Below are 24404 nucleotides of genomic sequence, written 5' to 3'. Positions count from 1 at the left end.
AATTCAGTGCCTACAAAATGCGTAGGGGTCGGTGGTCGTGTGTTCGCATTCGTCTATTTGCAATATTGCTATACCCTGTGACTATTTAATTGAGTCAAGAAAGTGAGGTATGCTCGGTGCAAGCGAATGCAGAAAATGGATTTTTAACTCGCTAAGATCTTAGTTATGAGATTCAAAGAATTCTTCTTGTGTGATCACAAACCATTTCTATTTCACTGAAGATGATTATTTGTGTTCACTACTCACGCTGAATATTAATAGCAAATTGTTGATTTGTTGGCTTCTTGCATAAAAGTGTAATAAAGCACCAAAATACACACCACACACCCATTCATACTCATCAAGGTAGACAGTTTTTCGACGCCACCATAAATCAAACGCTGCACAGTGGGATCGAGTGCATTGAAAGCGCATATTTGTTTTGCTTAAGGGATAAATAAATCATCTGAATACCTAAATATGACTAAGGCTATGAAAAAAATACTAAAGTATACCGCATTGTATACATGGTATATTGATATATATTGAAAGTATACTGAAATATATTATATTTGGTATGAATATGGCTATAAAAATACTGAAGAATGACGAACTATATATATGGTATAATGATATATATCGAAAAATACGGAAATATACCATATTTGGTACATTAAAGCCTTTTACGGTTAATATGTATTGATTGACAAGATTTTAACAGCATCTCTTGAAATATCAACCCAAGTTGCTAAGAAAATAATTATTATTTTCCAATTGTCGCTGGTATTTCCATAAATAATTTCATTATATAAATGAAAATCATCAAAATTGAGGAAGCTTTTTACGCCATCAGAAATTAGTTTAAATAAATAAATTAAATGTATGAAAATGAGATTGTGAACTTATAAGGCGTTAATAAAACGCCATGCATCAATTTGAGGAAAACTTTATCCGCCATAATTTAAAAATTAGATGAAATAAATGAAACAAATTTGCTAAAATGAGTTTCGGAACTTAGCATTGCCCCACTGTGGCTAGTGGCAACATTCGCTCGCTCGCTCGCTGGCTTGTCTAATTGCAATAAACACTGTTTTGGCGAAAGAGAAACGCCATCACAACCTGCCAAACTGATAAGATAAACCAACGCGCGATGTCCCTGACGGTGACGGTGACGATGACGCTGACGATGGCGCCTCCTCCGTCCATGTCCACACTTGGCTTTTGGGCCACGTAAGTTGAATAATTATAATAATAATAATAATAGTAAACATGCAAACTTACCGCATAAAGCTGCTGGACAGCAGTTGCTGATGCTGATGGTAAAGTTGCTGCTGGCGTAGTCCATAGGCCATGTCGCCAAAGTCGCCGCCGCCGCCGCTGCTGCTGCTGCCGGTGATTGCCTGATTACGCTGCAGCTGTTGCAGTTGTTGCTGCTGTTGTTGATTGTGGTAGCTATTATTGCCGGGGATGCCACTGCCGCTGGCATTGCTAGTGATGCTGCCAGAGCGACTGCCGCCATGGAGAGGCGGCGCATGTTGCTGCTGCTGATGCTGTTGATGCTGCTGTGGCGTTGCTGGCGATACTGAGGACGACGCCGGTGATGACGACGAGTTGGCAACAGCGGGATATGAGATCAACTGTTGCTGTGGAAATGTGGATTTAATGGTCGCAGCGCCATTTGCCAACATTGCTGGCGAAACTGCAGCCAGCGATTGCGACTGAGGCTGAGGAGGCGGCGGCGCTTGTGCGGACATCGTTAAACGATTCGATTCCGGAGTGTGGGCAATGCTCGTATAGTGCTATAACACAGACAAAAAAAACGTAAGAAAATAACATTTTGAAGAAACAAAACAAAAGAGTGTATGTCGATGATACGAAGTAGATTTAAAATTTTAGTTGTACACAATTGGTATATTTTTTTTGTTTGTTATTTTATCAACAATCAAGTCGCTTTTGCACTGTTTTTTCTTTTATTGAAGATATCTTTTTCTTCACAAAGTTTGTTTTAGTTTTGATAGAATTTGAAATCTAGACACTAAATTTTTGATACACACAATAACAGCAGTCATCAGGATTCCAAAAGCTTTGATTGCGATCAGATAAATAACTTTCAAGTTATCGGAGAAGTAATTGTCTCTCTTCTCTTTGCTTTGGTGAGCACATCATTAATACTAGTATATCATATTTTCTTTTCGGTATTGTTCTAAATTTTATTTAAAGTATATTTATGTGGCTTATTAAATGGTTGAACCGCTTTTGCATTTTAACACACTTGATCACACTGCAGTTTGCTTTTGTAACGTAATGGTATATTATTATACCAAAATCTACTCGTCGGCATATTGTACGTATGCTTATTTAGTATATTTTCAACGATCAAGCCGATTTTGTACTGTTTTGTTTTTAATTGAAATGCGTAGCGGGTGTTGCACAGTCGAGCACAATGTCAAATACAGCTTGTAGCATATTTCAGTATATTGGATAGTATTTTTTAATCGTCACTGCTTTGCTTGTTTTTAAGAATTGGTAACTGGTATTTGACATTCAATCACATTCGACAGCAGCTTTCTCACTTTTTAATGTCATTTTACACAATTATGCCGAATATTGTACAGACTATATATTTGTTGGTATATAACATTTGTTGGTATATAATAATACATATGTGTATATTTTTGTTATTTTTCCAACGGTCAAGCAGACGCTTTTGCACTGTTTTGCTTTCATTCGAGAATGAGAATTGGTAGCGGGTATCTTGAAGTCGAGAGCACACTTGACCGCAGCAGCAGCTTTCTCACTTGTTAGACTTACCATTTGCAGCACATCGCACTCCTTGGGCACAACGTGCAGCGTGAGCACCGCTGGCGTCTGTTTGATCATTGACACAATGGTGCTGTAGGCGATGCCTGCGATCGGCGTGTTGTTCACCATTAGCACCCGGTCGCCCGTCTGCAGGTTTGCGTAGTGAGCCGGTCCGTTCGCTTGCACCTCTTTGATGAAAATGGTCTCCATCGCTTTCACTTGGTATGGCGGCAGCGAAGTTGGCTCCAAGCCGACGACACTGCCGTTGCCACCGCCACCGCCGCCGCCGCCACCGCCAACTCCAACATTCGTCGCTTCCTACGCAGAGCGCAAAAAAAAAAACAACACAAATTGTACAAAATAAACGTGAAACGACATCGACAACAACAACAACAATAACAGCTACAACTTTAATAGCAATAAGGAGAGCGGCTTCAGAGAGCGCGAGAGAGCTGAGACTGGCTTAAAGAGAGAGAGAGAGAGAGAGAGAGAGAGCGAGACTGAGAGTGACTTGGCGAGTGGGAGAAATAGAGAGACAGCCGCTCAAGAGCGATAGAGAGCAAAACGAAACGTCGCGTGTAATAAAAGTAAAGTGAGCAAAACGCAAATTAGTGCAAAAAAAAAAAATCAGCTTAAGAGACACACAAGTTTTGTTAATGCTTTCGAAACTACGAATTCGAAATACTCTGCGAATTGTCTACGTTGTGTAACAAAGAAATAGTATCTATTATATTAAAGTATGTAATATGTTATACTTCACTTCAAATCGAACTCTATCTATTATATTATAGTTTAATATTCTTAACTTCAAGTCTATTAAAATGAAAAGATGAAAGAAATTGGGTATTTTTCTGAGAGAAAAAGAAAAACATATTTATTCTAAGAACGTTTTGCATTATTTCTTAATCTTTATTTTATTTATTTACTTGTTAATTACTTATTAATTACTTCTTTCATGAGGTAATAAATATATCTATTGAAAACTTGGTATTTTAAAATGACAACCAAAAGGCAAATACATAAGCATTTGTTTAAATGAAGTGCACAAAAATGTATACATCAAATATTGTAATTATTAATATTTGCCTTATACATTTTGTATTGTATTACAAAGTCTAGTTTTGTGATTATACATTTTTTTAAACTTTATGTGTGTCAATTCAGAAGGAAGGAATTTGCTTTCAGATTTGTTTCAAATGATGTGTTGCAAATTGTTTGACGCATTCAATATGCCCGCATTTTGTTGCCACAAGGGCGAAAAGAAAGCAGCGACGGTCATTTGAATAAGCGGCGCGTGCGTTGAGCTCACGTAATGACTGCGACGTGATCGCGGGGGGGAACGGAGGGGAGCGAAAGAGGGATAGCAATGGGAATGGGAATCGGAATGGGGACGGGAGACAGTGAGTGAGTGTGTGACGTCGACTGCGAATCCGAATCCGAATACGAATACGAAATCCGACTGCGATTGCGACTGTGAATCTGAATCTGAAACTCGTCGAAGCGCAAAAAGCAAAAGTGGCAAGGCAATCGGTGACTAATTGGCAAAGCCAAGGCTTAGTATACAATCTACTGGAACTGCGCGCTTGCGCAGTCTCTCTCTCTCTGTCACACTCTCCCGCTCTCTCTCTCTCTCTTGCTTTTTTTTGCTACTTTATTTTCGCCTGTTGTCCAAGCTGTGCTTACCTGAGGCCAGCTGGCGGCATCATCTTCCGGTGGATAGGCAATAAAATGACGCAGCGTAAAACCAAAGCCCTGATTCGGACGCCTTCGTATGACAACCAGCTTTGGTTGTATGGATGACGCGGCTATCGCTGCATTGTTCGCTGCTGCCGCCGCCGCTGCTGCTGCTGCTGCCGCTGCCGCCGCAGCTGCTGCTGCCATGGCAGCTGTTGTGGTTGTTGTTGCTGCTGCTGCTGTTGTTGTGGTATTGGGCTGAGCTGCTGTTGCTGCATTCGAGTTTTGTAACATTTTCTGCTAAGCCTGAATTTGGATTTGTTTTTTTGTTGTTGCTGTTGTTGTTGTCGTTTTACGAAGCGAGTCCGAGAGTCGCCTGCTTCTCCGCTGCCGCTGCTGCTGCTGCTGCTGATGATGATGATGGTCAACCTGCTGTTTGGCTGCTTACGTGTTGCAGCCTCATTTGATTTGGCGAATACCTTTCGCTCTCGACACCTTCTCGTTTGGTCTGGGGTTTTTTTGTCTTGTGCCTTGTTTTGGGGAGTATCTATTTTCCTTGACCGTTCAAAGTCCGCATTGTTTGTTGACCCAATATTGGGGGGGCGGCGTCAGAACGCCCATGATAGCGCTACACCAGACCATAGCACCTCCTAACGGTAACGCCGCATTGGTCCAGACGTTTAGTTTAATGAATCTAGAAAAACAAATCAAGAAAACTGTATTATAGCATGGTGTAAACTTTTATTTTCTCGGTCAACTTCTGAGAATGTCTTTCTTTCAATTGATAGCCTTACTCCACATAGTTGTACTCTATATACAACTTTAGCTCTTTTGGCCCTCTTTGCAGTACAGTTATCTAGTGTTACTTAAGTGTTTTTAACCATAAAAGCGACCCTCTTAAACAACATTTTACAGCTTTAATTACAATGCAAGTTGCCATAAAAAAAAAAAAAAACAAACAACAAAACAAAAAACAAAAGGAAAAACAAGAAAGATGAAGAAAAATAATAAATAGCCACAACTAAATGTGTGTGTGTGTTGTGTTTTGTGAGCATTGACCGTCAAAAATGTTGGCAGTTGAAAAGCGTAACACGCCTAGTCGCATTTGGCATCCCCCTTGCCCCCTCCCTTGCTCTTTGCTACATCACCTGCTCCACCCGCTGCCAGTCGACTTCAAATGGTAATTAACATGGCGTAACTTTTATACCCGCTACCCAAAGGGTAGAAGGGTATTATAACTTTGTGAACATAGTATGTATGTCACAGGCAGAAGGAGGCAAACTATATATATTCTTGATCAGCGTCAACAGTCGAGATGACACATATAACTATGTCCGTATGAACACTTAAATCTCGCCCATTCAAAACGAAATTAAAAAATCAAATAAGAAGCGTCAATTTCAAGTTAGAGCCGAGATTTTTGGTATATACAATAACAACTACAGTACTTAAGATTCCTTAATCAATCAGATACAAATTGTAGAAGTTATGTAAAAAATACTTTTGTATGAGAAAAAAAAACACGTACTTATTACGAGTCATAGTTTTTTCTTGGCTGACAATCTGGTATATCTTGTATTTTATATATATTTTCATTAAATATAAAGCGTAAAAATACCGTAACATACCAAAACATATGTTTTGTATATTGACATATTACTGTCAAATAAAATATACCAAATAATTACATATATAGCACTAAACACTTAAATATACCGGGTTACATTTGGTATATTGATATAGTATATCTATAAATGGCGCAATGGTTATATTTGGTATATGATTATCAATATACCAAACGTAACTTTTGTTATATTTTCATATTATTGCGAAATATAATTAATTTGTATATTTTTTTAAGCGTAATTCCGGTCAGATTTGCTTTTATTCAAAGTGGGCATCGGGTATCTCGCAGTCGAGCACACTCGGCTGCAGCTTTGTTAGTTGTTGTGTTTTCTTTTAGGTAACAGTGATGACAACGCAACACCGACGCATTTAACACTCTAACCAAGTCAGAGCATTCGCTGACCTCAATAGACAATAATTGTGCCATTTCAACGGCCACTGAACTCAAGAATGTTTTGCTTCAACTGCTCTTTCTCTCTCGCTCAGCAGCCAGTCATTATTACAGCGGGTCAAAGGGCAGGTGTGATGTATATGTATGCACTTGTTAATATTCATTCTTTTTCAAGAGAGCCGTTGTCCGATCAACGCCCCCTGTTTTTTGCAGCGCAAACCTTGAATGCGATTTTATTTTGATATGTAGTATAGTAAACGAGGTAGCAGCAAAGACACACACACAACAGGGCTTAACTTTGCCTATATGGATTAGTTGTGCATGTCTAAATGGGTGTGTTTATTAATGTATGTGCGTGTGTGTGTGTATTTTTATTGTTTTTATCGCTGCGGCGAGTGCGACGTAATTAAACAACAATAGAAGTCGACAATGACAACTCGTGAATTAATACACGTGTAATTACCACAGTAGACAACTAAAACTACAACTAAAAAATCCTTTAGATACTAGGCTATATATATAATTGTGTTCCATTGTCATTGCTAGCCAACTAGCCAAACACTTTAGTTTTTCGTTTTTAATTGCAGCCAGTTAACCAAACAACAACCAAGTGTCTAAAATGTGTCAGCAACAAGCAGCAGCAGCATTCAAGGAGAAACGAATGAGTTTACATGCTTATATTTAGATCTGAGCGAGCGTATCTAACTATTATTCTTATCTGTACACTTTACAATCATATCATTTCATATCACTGCGATTACGTACAGTAGCCTGTCGAGTGTTGTGAGGACCGGCAATCGATAGTAATATCGCACTCCTATCGATAGTTAGTGCGTATCGATAGCGAACTTTAGATAAGCGCTAGAGTGCAACACCATTTTGCTAATCAGTTGGCGCAGTTGAAACACAAAGATCGTATCGCACGATCACTTCGATATCTTGTTAATGTCGGGCGGACCGGGCGACGTTCTACACAAAATGGGTAAATAAAAAATCGATGATATCACGATGAAAGTAGCGACAACTGACGGACAGACCAACGACCAACGACCGACAACGACAACGGCAATGACAACGACAGCGACGACATCGACGACGACGACAAACGAATCGTTTGCCAGCTTTATTGACTATACTTAATATTTTGTTTTGTTCTTTCTTTTTTTTCACTGTTTTGGTTTTTTGTTCTCTCGATATACTCGTGATAACAATTAAATTGATTGTTTTGCACTAGGAATCGAAAAATCGTAACAGAGCCACAAGAAAAAACCAAAAAGCTCCCACTCCAGAAACAACAAAAAAAAACTACATGCGTGTAATGAACGAACAAACGGTAAAAGTATCCAGCTATCCAATAAGCCAACCACTCACATACACATTCTACCTCCAATGGACACATTACATCAATCAAAGTGTTGGGGGCGGCGACCCATCAAGAAAATAAAAAAAAAAAACAACAAGAAAAACCGAAAACCAAAACACAACATTAGCTCAAATAAAATCAAATCAAATAAAATGAGGGGAAACAACAAAACTACAACGAAAAGAGAAAGAAGACGACGAAAATGAAACTTGATGAACCCGTGTGAAACTGATGATCCACAGATTCTTCTTCATCATCATCATCCACATCGCGTACAACAAGAAGTCTTCCATTTGTCGGTTCGCAATTGTTCTAAAGGTTAATCGATATAAATCATTGCAACGCTGCACCGTTATAAACATCAATCAACGATCAAGTTTACGCTTAATTACGCCCCCTCAGTGAAGAATTGATCGCATTCTCTCTACTTATGTATATAGTATGTATGCACATTTTTCTATTCTCAGTTTTCGCTGCTAGGCGATAAGCTCATCCTTTAGTTGGCCTAGATTAATGCATAATCTCGCCTAATGGTTTTGGTTTTTTTGTTTTTTTTTTTGTATTTTGGCCATTTGATTATCTGTGATTATACCTACTTATATTATATGATATTTTTGTGTGTTCTAGCCCATAAATTGATGACGACGATGGCATATCGCATTGCCATTTCGAATATTTACAATAGCACTTAGAGTGCGTAACGCGATTACGATTGCATTTCAAATTTCCAATATATATATTATAGTATACAGTATAGATGTATGGTATGTACAATGTACAATCCATTACAATTATATATATATATATACATCTATACATATAGATAAACAAACAAATGAATCGATACAAGAAAAGAGGAAAGCATTCAATTACGTGCAAGAAAATACTTTTGAATTTGTTTAAAACAAAAGCAATACAACAATTCAATTATCGCTTGTTTTTTTTTTTCGTGTGTTTTGTTTTGTGTTTTGTTCTTTATTCACGCACGAATTCAGTAGATAAAGGGGTAACAAAAGCACACCTCAGAGAGATACTATGGAAAGCTTCCTCTATAAATCATAGGGATCTCTATATAGTATAGAATGTGTGTGTGTGTGTTCTTCCAGACACCTGACGATGTGAGTGAGAGGCCAGTCAGGTTATCGGTTAGGTTATCCATTTGGTTCATCTTAACACACACACACATCGACAGAGAGAGAGAGAGAGAGAGAGAGAGAGAGAGAATAGCGATCGACTTCTTCTTGGCACATGGTAAATTAAACACACATTATTCGAAATAATACTTGCTGTATTCGTATTCGTATTCGTATTCGTACGCACTTCAAAGCATTTGCCGACCGACAACACAAGTGTTGAGTATTTATCGACAACTCAAACAGTCGATCGGTCAGTTCGCTGTCCGTTAGTCAGTATATACATATAGACATATATACATATATATATATCGATATGTATATCTGCATTTGCAGTACGCGTGTATCTGTCTCCCAGGAGTGACTAGAAGTGCGACTGACTGTCTAACTGACTGACTGACTGGATATGAGGGGGGGGCCTCGGATTTTCAGTGCCATTCAACTTGTTGCCAAGTGCCGCAAAAAGATACAGACACACTCTGAGATACTCAGATACAGATACTACATACAACACACGCCGACGATGCGACTCGCAATCGGAATTGGACTCGCGACTCCCATGCGTCGGGTTCAGTTCACTTTTTCACTTCTACACTTTTTTTTCAATTTGTTTCGTTGTTACGTTTATTTTCGAATTGTTTATTTAATTTTCTCGCGTTCGCGTCATGTTGTTTTCTTTTTCCTGCCCACTCCTCCCCCCATATCACCTTCCCCTTTGTGTATGCTACCCATTAGTTCATTCTCAACTCTTTAAGAACAGCAAAAGAGAAAAGAGTTCAAGAGTTGCAGGGAATCTATGAACTTGGCACCAAAAATATCTTAAGCATAGATTTGATTGGGTTACATAAACTAACTACATAGTTTTGACTTGCTGAAATTCGAAATATTGAGCATTGATAACAATAGCATTAAGTTTGTATGCTTAAGGTATCAAACAGGGTTGCAATTTCCTAAAATTAGAAGAAAAATAAACTCTAAAATGAATAGGTCACTTAATATTCTACAAAGTTGAGAGAAATGCTTAAAACATATATCAAGAAATTTGTATGTTTTACAAGTTTTACCTATTCAATAAGAATTTAAGTTACAAGCATCCGAGAGATCATTCAACTTGACTTCAACTGTAAGCAGCATTAAGTTAATGAAAACATAAGCAAAAGAGGAAGCAACTGTGTCAAGTGAACCACTTGATTTCATTGATTTGGCCAAAGGAGCCAGGTAATTGAGAGAGTTCTTGAATTCTAGTCTCGAGTCGAGTAATTGAGTGGATGGTGAGAGAGAGAAAGAGAGAGAGAGAGGGAGAGACTCAAACTTGGTCCAGCCGAGCCTTAATAATCATATTTCTGATAATTGACGGGCAAATCAATAAGTCAAGTGTTAAAATTTGCCGCCAAAGGAACCAAGAGCAAACGAGCGAGAAAAACACACACATACACACACACACACACACACACAGAGTGAGCGAGAGAAAGAGAGTGGAGAGAAAGAGATACATACATACGTACATCAATAAAACCCAGATACCTTGACCTCATTTTACGAGCATTTTCCAAAGTTTATGGCAAAATGGGCGTGCCAGGGGTGGAAGCGATTGTTGACTGTCCCTGTGTATCTGTATCTGTAAATGTATCTGTATCTGTATCTGTATCTACGTTTGTGTGTGTGAAAGTGCAAGTGTTTTTTTGTTCCTTCTTTCTTTTTTTTGTCTACTAAAATTGGCATTATATTAGCTGTGTATTTCGTTCATGTATCAATTCCAAACATACTTTTGTATGTTTGATATTTATGCATGTGAATTATATCATCAGCATCAAAAGGTTTCAACATTTACCGACAACAACAACAACAACGAGAGCAAGAAGCATGTATCAGCAAAAATAAATTCGTTAATTGAGAGAACGTTTTGTTAAAAAGGAAAAAAAAAATACTAGATTCTAGCTTTTAACACAATCATATAGTTTTTAATTCATATTAATTGCTTTTATGGCTTTCTCTTTAACTTCATAGGTTTATTGAGCATTGAGCATACCCTTTCCTGATGCCCCACCAGAGCATAGGGTATGTGTGAAGTGAACTGAAAGAAGAATACTCATAGACATGCGCCTAGCTGGCAATTCGCTACAGTTTTATGTTTATATTCGATTTTTTTCTTCGTGTTTTTTTTCTGATGCTTTTTATGTGTATCTTGTATGAACTTGTGTGTGCGAGCGAGTGAGTGTGTGTGTGTGTGTGTCAATTGCTTATATTCGTGAAAACGTTTTCAATAAACAAATGAGCATATCGCAGGAAATAATCAAAACTTTATACCAGAGCAAAAGCAACGAAGAAGTGAAGCAGCCAGCATCAAGGGACATATTGTTATCTATATAGTATAAATATACTATACATAAATTGTGTGCAATAATCATGTTTAAAAATGCAACGCCATTTAGGAAATTCAACTCTGAATTAAGAAAATTAAAAATACATTGCAGTTCTATGCTTTGAAGCCAACTAAATTTAAAAGCTAATTCAAAATATACTATACTAACATAATGAAAAATATACTGTAAATATATTAGTCACAGTTAGTATTGGCGATATTTTAAACATTTATTTAACATCCTTTTTAAGTGATTTAATTCTGTTAACTAAATTAAATATTTAACTTAAAATATACGCAGTCAGTATTGCCGAAATTATAAATATTTGTTTAACATTTTCGTAATATAATATACTAACAAAATAATAAATATACTGATAATATACTAAGCACAGTCAGTATTATCGAATTTCTAAACACTTTTTTTAAATTCTCTATTAGCAATTCGATTTCGCCAATTAAAAATCTAATTCAAAATATACTATAATATTATGATCAAAAATGTACTAAAAACATACTAAACACAGTCAGTATTGTCCATATTCCAACCATATCTTTAACATCCTATTTAAGCAATTCGATTTCACAAAGTGATGTTTACAGGATATTTGAAAACTACATTAAACAAAATTGTACTTAAAAATGGGACTCAATAAAAGAGATTACAGTGCTTATTATTCGCTAATATGGTAAATAAATGCCACATCCCTTATAAGGAATCGTTTGATATTACAATATTTAAGTGATTAAGAAGAGATTAACGTTTTGAAAGTATCCAACACTTCTATAGGACTCATCTGCCAAAAAATGTAATTTCTGCGCCGCCTAAAAGGTAAAATATGAATCGAAATTAATTAAAGAGGCGGCAACGAGCGAGAGTATAATATGCTGTCGATCATCATGGCATAATCGCATCGCATCGTTGAACGTGCCCGAGCAATACCAAGGCCCTGGCACAACCCCGGCACAAGTTCGAAGCGTGCGAGTGAATTTGGGAAACTAATGCTGAGATCAACAACAAAAAAAAAAGAAGCAAAAAATACAACTATGAAATAAAAATAAAATAATAATATGTACTGCGAAAAAGACCTGCCCCAAAAGTGTACACACCACAAAAAAAAAAGAAGAAAAAAGAATGATAACCCCAAAGAGAGAAATCTGTCTTGCTCTTGTTCAATCATCAAACAGTGATCGGATAAAGTATTTTGACAAAGTCGTGTGTGTTCGTGTACAATAAACAGCCAGATGCCACAGATATCTTATAGTGTGCATGACATCATCAAGAAGAAGAACGTACAAGAATTAAACATTTTAAATATTGTGATCATGTGATCACAACAGGTAAATTGTTGAAATTGAATTAATACAAATACAAAATACGATCAAACACTGCTGTAAGAATACTTTTGTCAAGCATTGTATGTAGTTTGCAATTATTCAGGCCTTTGACCAATTTATTATAGAGAAAACAGAAAGAAAAAGACAAAAATAAAAAACCAACTGGAGTCGTGTCCAGACTTTAAAGGCAACAACATTGTTGTTTGTCATTATGTGTGTGCTGTTGTTGTTGTTGTTGCTGTGTTCATTGACATGATTTCGAGTTCAATTGAAGTGAACTGCGAAAATGGCGAGAAACAAATGCCAGAGTCATCACACTCCAATACCAGAAAAAGAGAGCTAGTTGCACAAAGCACCAACTACAAATTGCAGGAAAAATAATTACGAAATTCGAGTTAACATTTCAGCTAGCCAAATGTCCTTCGATCGTAAATTTCAATATTTCTATGCATTATGACAACACGACGCTAATAACGATTCAATACAATTTCAATTTAATCCAAAGATAATTGGAAAATTGCGGCAATTATTGTGTTACCTCTACCTCTACTGAATGCGGATCCAATTCAAGGACAACGAACACAATACACATAATAAATATATCCTGCATTTGACGCCCACGTTGTTTAGCGGCGGCGTATTTGCAACAGCTGCTGCTGCTAGCCTCTAATTAAGTGAGAGGGGGCCTAATTGCATTTGTTGTAAATCACAGAGAGTTGATGGAACTAGCGGGACGGGAGAGGAAGGCGAAGGGGGAGAGCCACCCACTAACCCATGTTGCAGCTGCTGAGGGTTCAATTACAAATTCAACTCTAGCTCTAATGGCACCTGCATTATTTTAATAGTTGGCTACTGCGAGTCCCCCCCTCTCACCCCTCACATGCCATCAATTGTTGCTCCTCATCAATAATTCACATCATGTTCATGTAGATGCTTTAGTTGTAGGCGATTTTAGCATAAAATAATTGACATTTATTTTCGATATTTATTTGAAATCAATTTGAATTTGATGTGTATAAAGCAAAAGTATTTTTATATTTTTTATGTTAATTGTTATTCCCCGAATTCCCACATCTGATGTTAATTTACAGATTTGTTAACTTACAATATCACTGAATGCTATGGCTATAGCTATAATTACTAGCTATATACATATATGTATTATTAATAATGACATTGACATCAAATTTTGTCCAAATGTCATTAACACTCCAGCCCACTTAAGTAAAAGTGAACTAACCCGAAATGTTAAGCCATCGAACTTAAAATTGAATTTTACTAATTCATTTCTTCATTTAATTTATTGATGACTTTCACCACATTTCGTATTCATTAATTATCAACTTTTATATTAAGAAAAAGGGAAATTCAGAAATATATTGAAAACAGGGTTGAATTTTATATATTCTTCTATTTAATTCAACAAATTCAAATATTATAATTGATAGCCTATAATGAAAATACGCTACATAATAAAATTGAAACTAATCCCCGAGTTTTATGAAATGACACGACATTTAAAATTGATGAATGTCTTCGAATAAAACAGGGATGTGCTGAAATTACTACACAGAAAAAAATATCTAGATAACAAAGAAGATTGGAAATCTTGATTTAAGTAAAAACCTTGAAACAAGATTTTTAGGTTGAATAAAATCTTAAAATAAGAAAATAAATAAAAAATAATTTTAAAATCTACCAAGAATATGATGTAGAATACTAAAAATATACCATATATCGATACCGAAAATATACCACACAAATACTAAAATATACCGAAGGTTATATTTGGTATATTGATACTGTACAGCGTTTAAAATATACCACAAAATATACCAGCTTGTCAACCAAAGCACTTATAAAAATATTTCTTAAATGACTTTTACAATTTTGATCTGATTGCAACCAAATTTTCACGAAACATAAATCTTGAAACAATAATTTTAAATACTGAAAGTGCGGAAGTGTTGTCTAGTATTATAAATATGTAACACTGTACTAGATATTGTTATATTTGAATTCACTTGGAATTCTAGTATATTAAAGTGATAAGATTAACGTAAAACATATTCGTTTTGAGAGTAATAAATTGCATTCCCCGTAATGAAATTGAAATGAATATCTCGCTGTCTCGTTAAGTAAATCATTACAAATTCGTTTATTGACAATGTTGCATGCCAATGTTACGATGTGGAGACAACTCAGTAATTTATGAACAGTCACGGTTGAGCCAAAGAGTGCATCAGCAGCAAGCAACAAAATGCAAGAAGAAGGGTTTGTCTCAAGTGCTCGCTGTGCGCTCATTGCACAATGGAAATCTGTAGGCAAGACCCATGCTTGGGCATATGTGTGTATTTAATTTCATAATGAAGACCCTGAGTGCATGCGAGTACTCCACTCATGCCAATTGAATGCCTAACAGCAGCACCCCCCGAAGGGCAGGGTCAAAGGGGGCGCAGTAGTCCACCGAAAAAGCAAAAAAAAAAAAGTAAAAGCTTAGCCATACGTATCAGTAACTTCAGGCCAAAGCAGCGAGCAATGCATCCACTTTAAAATCCATTTATGAATGGACTTTCATTCAGCCCAACTCGATGGGGTGGCTCAATATTAGCGATGGGTGGGGCGGCGGCTCTTTAAGGGTGGTTCATTTCATGGTGGTGCGATTTATTTTCCAGTGGGTATTGTGTGTGTGGTGCCCAAATCCCAGAACTTGCGTTTTGGGCCTATGCAAAGCCCATTAATAATGAGTGTTAAAATGCAATTGAGACATTCAAGAGGGGGCGAGAGGATATTGCCACAAGGGTTGCTCCTGGGTGTGGTGGGGAAGGGGATGGAGAGGGGGAGGGGGGAGTGTGTGTGGCAGTGCATATGCATAATGAAGTGGCGCCAACAACAACAACAACAACAGCAGCGACAGCAGCAGGTCAAAAGCAGTTAATAGACTAGACTGGCTAGAAAACTGGGTGGGCTACTGGGCAGCTCTTTCTTTCTCTCTCGCTCTCTGCCTTTCTCTGTCTCCCATCTCTCTCTTCCACTCTCTTTCTGGGTACAGTCGTCGCTGTCTGAATCACCCAGGGGCATTTTATAAATTGGATGCAACTAAACGTAAGCTTTTCAACTCTTTTTTTTTTATATCATTTCGACTCTCTCAATCTTTCGACTCTTCCTCACTCGCTCTGGCTGTGTGTTGGCATCTCTTTTCGGCTCAGTCGAGGCCACTTTGCTGCTGCATTCAGTTCAATGCAATTTGCAATTTCAGCGAGAGAGAGAGCAGAAGCTCATGAAGATGATGACGATGACGATGATGTTGACGCATAAGCAGACGATAATGAAGTTGGAGAAGAAAATGCAGAAGTTACTGCACTTAATGCTTGGCATTGGAGCTCTTACAGTGCAGATGAGACTAAAACTCGAGTCGAGTCGAGTCGATGCATTGGCAAAGATGAGCGAACGGTTCAAGGACCAGGCTGCCTGACTGGATGTGCCAGAGAGTACAGAGCACAGAGCACAGAGCTCAGAGCTCAGAGCAAAACAGGCCGAGGCCGACAGAGCGAGTCAGTTTAGCAGCAAACCGGCTCCGAGAGACCAACACAAGAGTCTCTTCTGTGAGGACGCAGTCGCATTACAACAAGAAGCAAGCAGTAAGCAGTAAGCAGCAAGCAGACGATGCATATTTCATAAAGACGTAAAAATCGACGCAGCAGCAGCTGCTGCTCTTGCAACTTGGTAACTTCAGACATCAGACTTTAGACTTCAGCTTTAGTTTCGGGCTCTAGCTGCTGTCGTTGTTATTGTTATTAACTGGCAGAAGTCGTTACATTGTCAGACAACGGAAATTGCGCACATAAAACGCCGAGTCAGAGAATGGGAGAGAGAGAGAGACGGAGAGAGAGAGAAGTGTGAGCTGCTCTAGTGCAGAATATCGAATTCAAATCGTATCGAATCGCAACACTTTGCGCCAAGTCATTGATGAGAAGCTCTCTGTGGAAACTTTAAATCTATTTGGGATGCGAATGCAATTGGCAAATGCTTTTTCCCTTTTATTTATCTTTTTATTGCTGTTGTTGTTATTGTTGTTATCAATTGATTCGTTCCAAGTAATTTCCTGTGCAGTGGTGGGATGTGAATGGCACTTGGGAGGATATGCATAAGATTGGGATAAGAGATTATACTCTCCTCCTCCTTCTTCCCTCCTCTATTTCTCTAGCTAAACAATTCTTAGCTTCCGCCTCTAATGAGAGCGTACTGTTAAAGGCCTTCTTCCATTTGCAGTGTTCATTCTTTTCATATCTTTCATTCTTTTCGTACTTGCTTACTTTCGACATTATCGATCGATATTTTAATGCCTTGCAGCCTACTGGTTAATGTGCTTCCTCTTGTTCGCCTTGCAGGTTAATGTTAATGCTTCTGTCTGTCTGTCCGTCCGTCTGTCTGTCTGCCTGTTGTTGTCGTTGCTGCTGCTGTTGCTGTCGTTGTCGTTGTCAGCGTCACCGGCAGTAACAACAGTTAACACACAACAGTAGCAACTGGCATTGTTGTGGTGTCGACACGACTCTTGTTGTCGTCCTTTAACGCATTTTGTCCTTCCCTTAACCACATCCCCCCACTTAGACGCTCTCTCTCTCTCTCTTTCTCTGTTTGTCTAGTTTGAGCTCTTCAGTTGCTGTTTTTTTCCTTTTTTCGTCTCGTCTCGTTTCGTTTTGTTTTGTTTTCTTTTATTTTCTCTCTCATTCACTTTTGTTTTAGAATACATATGTTTGCATACGCGTTCTGCATCCCCTTTGGTTGGCAGCTGGTTCCGTTGCACGTGTCTCAACCCAACCACTCCACCATCCCACCACCCCACCAGCCAAGCAACATATTGATAGCATGACGGTGAATTCCCCGTTGCTAGCAAAGACAATCATCAGATAATCACAGCCGCTTGAGTTGATAATGGCGACGTTGATGAGTTTTGAACCTAAGCGACACCGGTGCCCACAATCTCTCTACGGAGGACCCAAGAGAGCGAGCGAGAAAGAGAGAGAGAGGGAGACAGCAAGCGAGAAAGGGGAGCAACGGAAAGTGCAAAAGTCCCATTGCATTTCCTTTTCACTCTTTGAAATACAAGCCTCCCCTCCCCCCGCTCACACCGGATACCTGAACATGTCCATTCAGCTAAGTTCAGGTGTCGGATTGTGTTGTCTCTTCCCCCTCCCCCTCCCCCTCCCTTATGCTACCCTACTCACTTATCTCACACGGCTAAAAATGTATTCTAATATACCATCATAGATATGATCAACTCTGTTAGTTATAAAACAATTCAGTTTATTATCAAGCCAAGTGTCAGTGTGTCTATTTGCCATACAAAATCTGCAGCCTAGCTGCTGGAAAATAAATATTTATGTAAGCGATTAAAAAGTTGTTAAAGAACGTTGCCGACAATTTATTTTTCCTTTTTTTTGCAAAGTCTAATACTGTGATTCATATTTATTTAGATTTATTAATAGAATTAAGAAAAATTGACTATTTTCACTTCAGATGAAATACTTTAGATATCAACTGAATTACAGTATTAAAAATTAAAATTCCATTGCATATGAAATTTCGAATAAGATTGTCAAAAGTTGTTGACGATAGGGGAATTGATTTTTTCATGCGTGTGAATTGAAACCTTCTGCATTCAAGCAAACAAAAAAAAAACGTAAACAAATTATTGAATCATAATCAGCTTCCAAATCTTGAAAAAACTAATTTCATTATATTTCTCACAAAATTATTATTTAAAACTCAAATGTTTGTAGAAGTAATTGGTTTTTTTCCAGAAGTTTTACTTTCTAAACTATTTATCAAAATTAAGTTTTTATTTCATTTTGTTTTCATATTCATAAAATATAATAATTTTTCCGACAGTATTTTGATGACTTATTTTCAATAGTTTTACTTTTCAAAAATAAGTATTATTTTAATTTTCATATTTTGCAATTTCATAAAACTAAATTTGAATTTTGTTACACTGTGCTTCATCTTTTATCCCTGATCATGAAAGCGTAGTAAAGTAGAAAATTGCTTTTGTTCTCTCTCAATTAAAGAATTTGCATTTATAGTACTACGATCATTTCATACTCTTCACTTAAAAGTTTTTACCTAAGCGAGTCAGATACTTAATGAGAAAACGAACTTTTATAGAATTGAGTCACATGTGAATATTCACTTTGAATCAAAAATACATTTATGACATTTGATAACATCGATATATAGAGCAGAAAGTAAAAGCCGACTATTGATTATACTATCACAATCAAAGTATTTCAAGTAATAGAACAACTTCTAAACTTTGATAACGAAATTTGATTATAAGAATAGTACATCAGATAATTTAGCATTTAAGAAATCAACTCAAATGAAATATTATTTTTGATGGCTTTCATATCATATCGATTATCGATAAAAGAGTATTCCAATTGTGACTACGTTGAGTGATAGAATTTCATCTCATTGCGGTTGTTTGCTTCTTTCCCATGTGTTGTGTGTTGTTATGCTTTTGGCGATAAGGTGAAATTCTAATGAAATGACAAACTTTGGTTAACTAGCCGTTCTAACGGAACTGCGGCAAGTGCGAGACACGACAAGTGCTTGGAAAAGCAATCGCAGCTATTGGGAGAGCACACATACACACACACACACATAACATAACATTACACACACACATGGAAAGTGAGAGACTCAGATACACATTTATTCAGGCAACTGACGAACGCCGGAAATGTCCCAACAACAGTAACAACAACAACAACTACAACAATAGCAACATCGCTTTGCTAGCTAGCACACAAAAAAATAATAAGTAAAAGAGAAAAAAAAGTAATATAAAATATTTCACATTTTTTCGCGTTGTGTATCGTAATGCTTTTTATCGGCGCCTAAGCTCAGCTGTACACAAAAGGCAGAAAAGGAAAGCATTATTATTATAATAGTTTTCTTCTCTCTTTGTTTTTTTGCGTACTTTTTGTATACCCTGTAATGAGTATTTAACAGTTTGTGGCTAACTAAATTCATTTTTTTTTTAACAACCAAAGTTGTTATTCTTTCAATTGTTAAGTTTTAAAGCGGAATTATCATCTCTAATACAGTTATTTTTATTTTTTTTGCTTTCTTTTCTATACCCCATAAAGAGTATTCAACAACTAAATTCAAATTGTTTTTAACAACCAAATTAGTTATTCTTTTATTTGTTAAATTTGAAAACAGAATTATTATTAGTAATATATATTTTTTGTTCTCTTTTTTTGCGTACTTTTTGTATACCCTGTAAAGAGTATTGAACAATTTTGAGCTAACTAAATTGTTTTTAAACAGCCAAAATTGTTATCTGACCATTTGTTAAATTTGAAATAAATGAAGCATTATAATTTATTATAATAGATACTTTTATTTGCATACCCTGTAAAAAGTATTTAACTATTTGCACTAATTTCAACTATTTTTAAACAACCAAATTTGTCCAGCCTCAAATTTTCAATTCAAACTTCAAGCAGCGTATTTGATAGTCTACTTATTCTTACTTATTATTTTTTTTTCGTTTTTTCGTAATTTTTTGTTTTGGTTTGTGTAATTTTTGTATGGTCTTCGTGTGGTATTGTGAACATATGAGGTTATGTCATCATACCTCTATAAAAGAAATTGAAATGGAATAAAAAATAGCGAACAATGGAAGTATAGAACAGTAACAAATTGTTAATTCTAGTATTTAAATTGTATAACGTTGTAAATTTCACGCGATTTGCGGACACTTGACAAATGGCCAACAACTAAGAATAACAATAACAATAATAATAACAACAACAGCAAGTTAGAACAATAGAATAGAGACCCCAACGTGAGTGAGTGAGTGAGTGAGTAATATCAAGTGAATTGGAGACATGTTCTGACTGCACACAACCGGTAGAAAAGTGACATGTTTCAGCTCTGTGCTCGGTTGTTGTGGTGTGATGATGATGATGATGATGACGCTTTGTCGCCCCACTCTGTCAAGTGTGGGGGATTGATAACAATTTATCATCAATTCTCGATTACTTTGCGTTGTAATAGGTTGATAATTTTGTTGAAATTAAATGCAAATGACTTGCATAGAGATGTAAAGACAACAACAGTCAAAAGATAATTACACATAATGAGCAAAGAATTACAATTTGAATGTGGGCAAGCTAATACCTAATAATATAACGGCATCAACTGTCAGGCAACAACTACAACAACAATATGGCTAAATCACGATTGTAAGAAATCACCTCTTTGTTGCAATTGTTTTTTTTTCCTCTCTTGGTTTTTTTGGTTTCGACCAACACGCAAGAAGCAGAAATGAAGAAAACAATGAGCATCAAAAGCATGATCGACTATAGCAACACCCTTTTCTTTAAGCAGAAGAGAACTCTTCTTTCATTTTTCAAATTTACTATGCAAATTTCCATTATTTCTGTAGCGAATCGAATCGAACAAATCCAAAAATTCACAGCACTTTATTATACCCTTGACAGCGCATTTAACGGGTACAGGGTATACAAATAATAATAAACGAAAATGAAAACCGACGGCCAACAAAATAAAATTAACAATTACATAAAACCTTGAAGCAACAGCAAAGCTACTTCGTTCATACGATTTTTGGCTTAACGGGCCTGGGAACTGTTTTCGCCTTTTGACGGAATCAACGATGAACTCCAAAACGGAGCGAACGGAGCCGATTCCACGTTCAACAAAGCACGAGCCTACAAAAAAAAAAAAAACCAAACACAAAAACAGGGCCAACGGATGAAAGATCGAATGGAATCAAGCAATGAACTTACTTAGTAGCTGGAATAACCTTCTTTTTTTTTGTGTGTTTTAGTTGTGTTATTTTGTCTTATTTTTTTATGCGCTATCCATAAAGTGTGGAAGGTTAAATATAAAATTTGTTTGTACATATTCTTTGTCAACAAAACACATACTATTCTGTTTAACAGCTAAACTTCAGTCATTAAATAGGGTTTTATTTTGAGCAAAATTAAAAAAACACAAATAATCATTATTTTTGAGTATTTTTTTTTACTCAATAATACTAAAGCTGATTTGATTTTCAAATATAATTTTTATAATGTAGCTATACTACAATTCCTATTCGAACTTTTCTATAATAGAACATAAGATCTCCACTAAAAACTTTATATCAAACTGTTGTGATAATAGATACACCCTGAACGCATTGAAAACTGGATTAAATATTTTGTCCTCGAATTAAATAAAGTTAAAACCGTTTTATTCTGCAACTGTGTGTGTGTGTGTGGTACGATCACACCAACAAACAAGCACACAGACCGACAGAAGAGGAGAGAAAAAAAAACTCTCAGGGTCTTTATTGTAGCCACTTAATTCGTTTGGGTTGCATTTCGACTCCTAATTATGAGGCGAGTATGTGGAAGCATGAAAAGAGAAGGGACATTGTCATCGCATTGTTATTTATGACTTTGTAAGGCGTTCGTTCGCTGAACTCGGTGAGAGATCGAGATCCGTCAAAATACAAAATACAATTGTACACATTTTGTTTATTTATTTGGTCTGTTCAAAAGTATACTTTATTTGTTTATGACCCAGTATTAAATATACCCCGTAACAAAATGTATAAATAAAAGGGTATCATGTGATTCCATCGAGCATATTATAATATCATGATCAGAATAAATATCAAAAGCATTCAAGCATGTGATAACATGATAAGTCTGATCTTAGAAATTCGTACAGGGTATCTCGTAGTAAAGTACTCTCGACTCCCTTGCTTTTATTTTTGTTTAATATTATTATTATAAAAATCTTTAACTGTATTCTTTGGTCGCTATATTGCAGAGTCACATTCATTTTCAATGGCAAGACAAATGTAATGGAATAGTTTCAATGTACTTTCATAAGAATTGTGATATTTATTAGCTTAAGATTTCCCTGTCAACTATACTATTCTTTATAAACTAACAAAGCTTTAATAGTTCCTATTGCTTGAGTTTAGGGAAGTGTAATCCGTGAGCAATACAAATAAATTATCGAAAGTGATCAAACTATCGATAGATCACAAATTACATGTGTGTATCGAATCAAGTAGCTAAACAAGCGACTACTTTAAATGATCTCCAAACAGGAGTGAGCAAATCGCAAAGAGAAAGAAAGAGAGTAAAAGAGAGCCAGCCAGTCAACGAGCGAGGTGAGAGAAGGTCGGCTAAACGCAATTTGCATATGCCCTTGCTAACAGGAATTGTCAGCCAAAGCTGCAAGGCACAAGACCAAGACAAGTTAAGAGCGTGAGCACAAGAAACAAAAAAAAAGCTTGAGCAGAGGAACGATTGGAAAATGAACGATGCTGATGCAGATGCCTGAGAGATGGCGGTAAAAAGCAGGAAGACAACTTTCGCTGTTCATGTTGTAAGTACAACGGGAAATGTGTGTGTGTCTGAGTGTGTGTGTGTGTGAGCACGTAAAAAGCTGCAAACAGCAGCAGCAGCAACAAAACAAGAATAATGTAGAAATAGCTCAAGATGCACAAGAGTCCAAACATGTGGGGAGGGGGGTACTGAAGTGGGGATGATGATGATGATGATGGCAAGAGGAAAAAGAGTATAGTACATAATTCGTTTCGCTGTTTGTTTATATTATTTACACAACTCACACTCACACACACACACTCCAAGACACAAAACTACATTTAAATAGTGCACAAATAAACAAAAACAAAATGTGAGCATAATTTGAAAAACAGACTTACCAACAAATTACCAAACGGCATCGTCGGCTTTAAAACTCAATCACACACACACACACTCACGCACATGGATATTGTGATGCACAGTGTGACCAGTTGTTGTTATTATTGTTTTACTGTGTGTGTTTTTATTTTGTTGTCGCCGGTTGTTGTTGTTTTCTGCTCTCACTTAATGTACACGACGAATGTTGAGGATGTTGTTGTTATGCCCTTTAAAAAGCGTTTAAAATGCCGATAACTACATTAAGATTAGTGCTAAAACACAAACTCGCCCACAAACACACACACACACACACACACACAGTAGCCAGCAGGCAATGGAAATTCAGACACACACATTCACAGAGTGAGAGGGAGAGAGCGAGCCGCAAAGTAATTTTTGGTAGCGCTTCCTCTTCCTCGTGTGGCGCGCACGCATAAAAAAAAAACACACGCACACATCCTAACAAAGAAGAGAATGTGGAGGAGATGGAGATTACGATTACGTTGATAATGATGATGGCGATGACGACGACGACGGCGATGATGATGATGAAGTTGACTTTCTGTGTGCTCTTCCTCTTTTCGCTTGCTTCTTGTGTTATGTGTATATGTATATATTGCATTAACTTCTCGTTCATTTTCAATGAAAATCACAAGCGAAAGAACGAAAACAAAACCAACAAAACCAAAAAGCAATAACAAAAAAAAAAACCGAAAAACAGAAAACAAAAAAAAATACTATTTTTATGCGCGTCTTTTCAATATGCAAACTTTGCAAAACTTTGACATTTCATTTCTTTCACGTTGCAGCGTTTTGTTGTTGTTGTTGTCATCGTTGTAGTTGTTGTTGTTATTGCTGCGGTGACACTGGCGTCGGCATCAATGGCTGCGGCTGCGACGGCGGCAGAGACCGCGAGCATTAATTGGCGGCGTCGCCTCCAACACTTTGGCAAAAAAAAAAAAAAATAGAATTGTGGGCAAATGGTTCTGCT

General features: G+C 36.8%; 1 protein-coding gene across 4 annotated transcripts in view; it reads right to left on the bottom strand.

Moving 5' to 3' along the window:
- The window catches only part of LOC133847043 (serine-rich adhesin for platelets), a 44105-nt gene that overhangs the window by 19253 nt on the left and 448 nt on the right, over positions 1 to 24404 (bottom strand). For 2 of the 4 annotated variants that reach the window (XM_062281789.1, XM_062281792.1), the window contains exons 2-5: positions 23434 to 23640; positions 4465 to 5149; positions 2791 to 3099; positions 1261 to 1778 (exon numbers count right to left, since the gene is read on the bottom strand). In XM_062281789.1, coding sequence (XP_062137773.1) covers positions 1261 to 1778; positions 2791 to 3099; positions 4465 to 4749 — 1112 coding nt within the window. In that variant the 5' untranslated portion in view covers positions 4750 to 5149; positions 23434 to 23640. Of the gene's footprint in view, positions 1 to 1260; positions 1779 to 2790; positions 3100 to 4464; positions 5150 to 23433; positions 23669 to 24404 lie in introns of all 4 variants that reach the window. The other 2 variants (XM_062281790.1, XM_062281791.1) reach the window with 2 other exon arrangements.

The sequence above is a fragment of the Drosophila sulfurigaster genome, chromosome X (genome assembly GCF_023558435.1).
Source record: "Drosophila sulfurigaster albostrigata strain 15112-1811.04 chromosome X, ASM2355843v2, whole genome shotgun sequence".
Taxonomy (NCBI): domain Eukaryota; kingdom Metazoa; phylum Arthropoda; class Insecta; order Diptera; family Drosophilidae; genus Drosophila; species Drosophila sulfurigaster.
The sequence above is the reverse complement of the archived record's forward strand: the minus strand, read 5'-3'. Positions and strand labels throughout refer to the sequence as shown.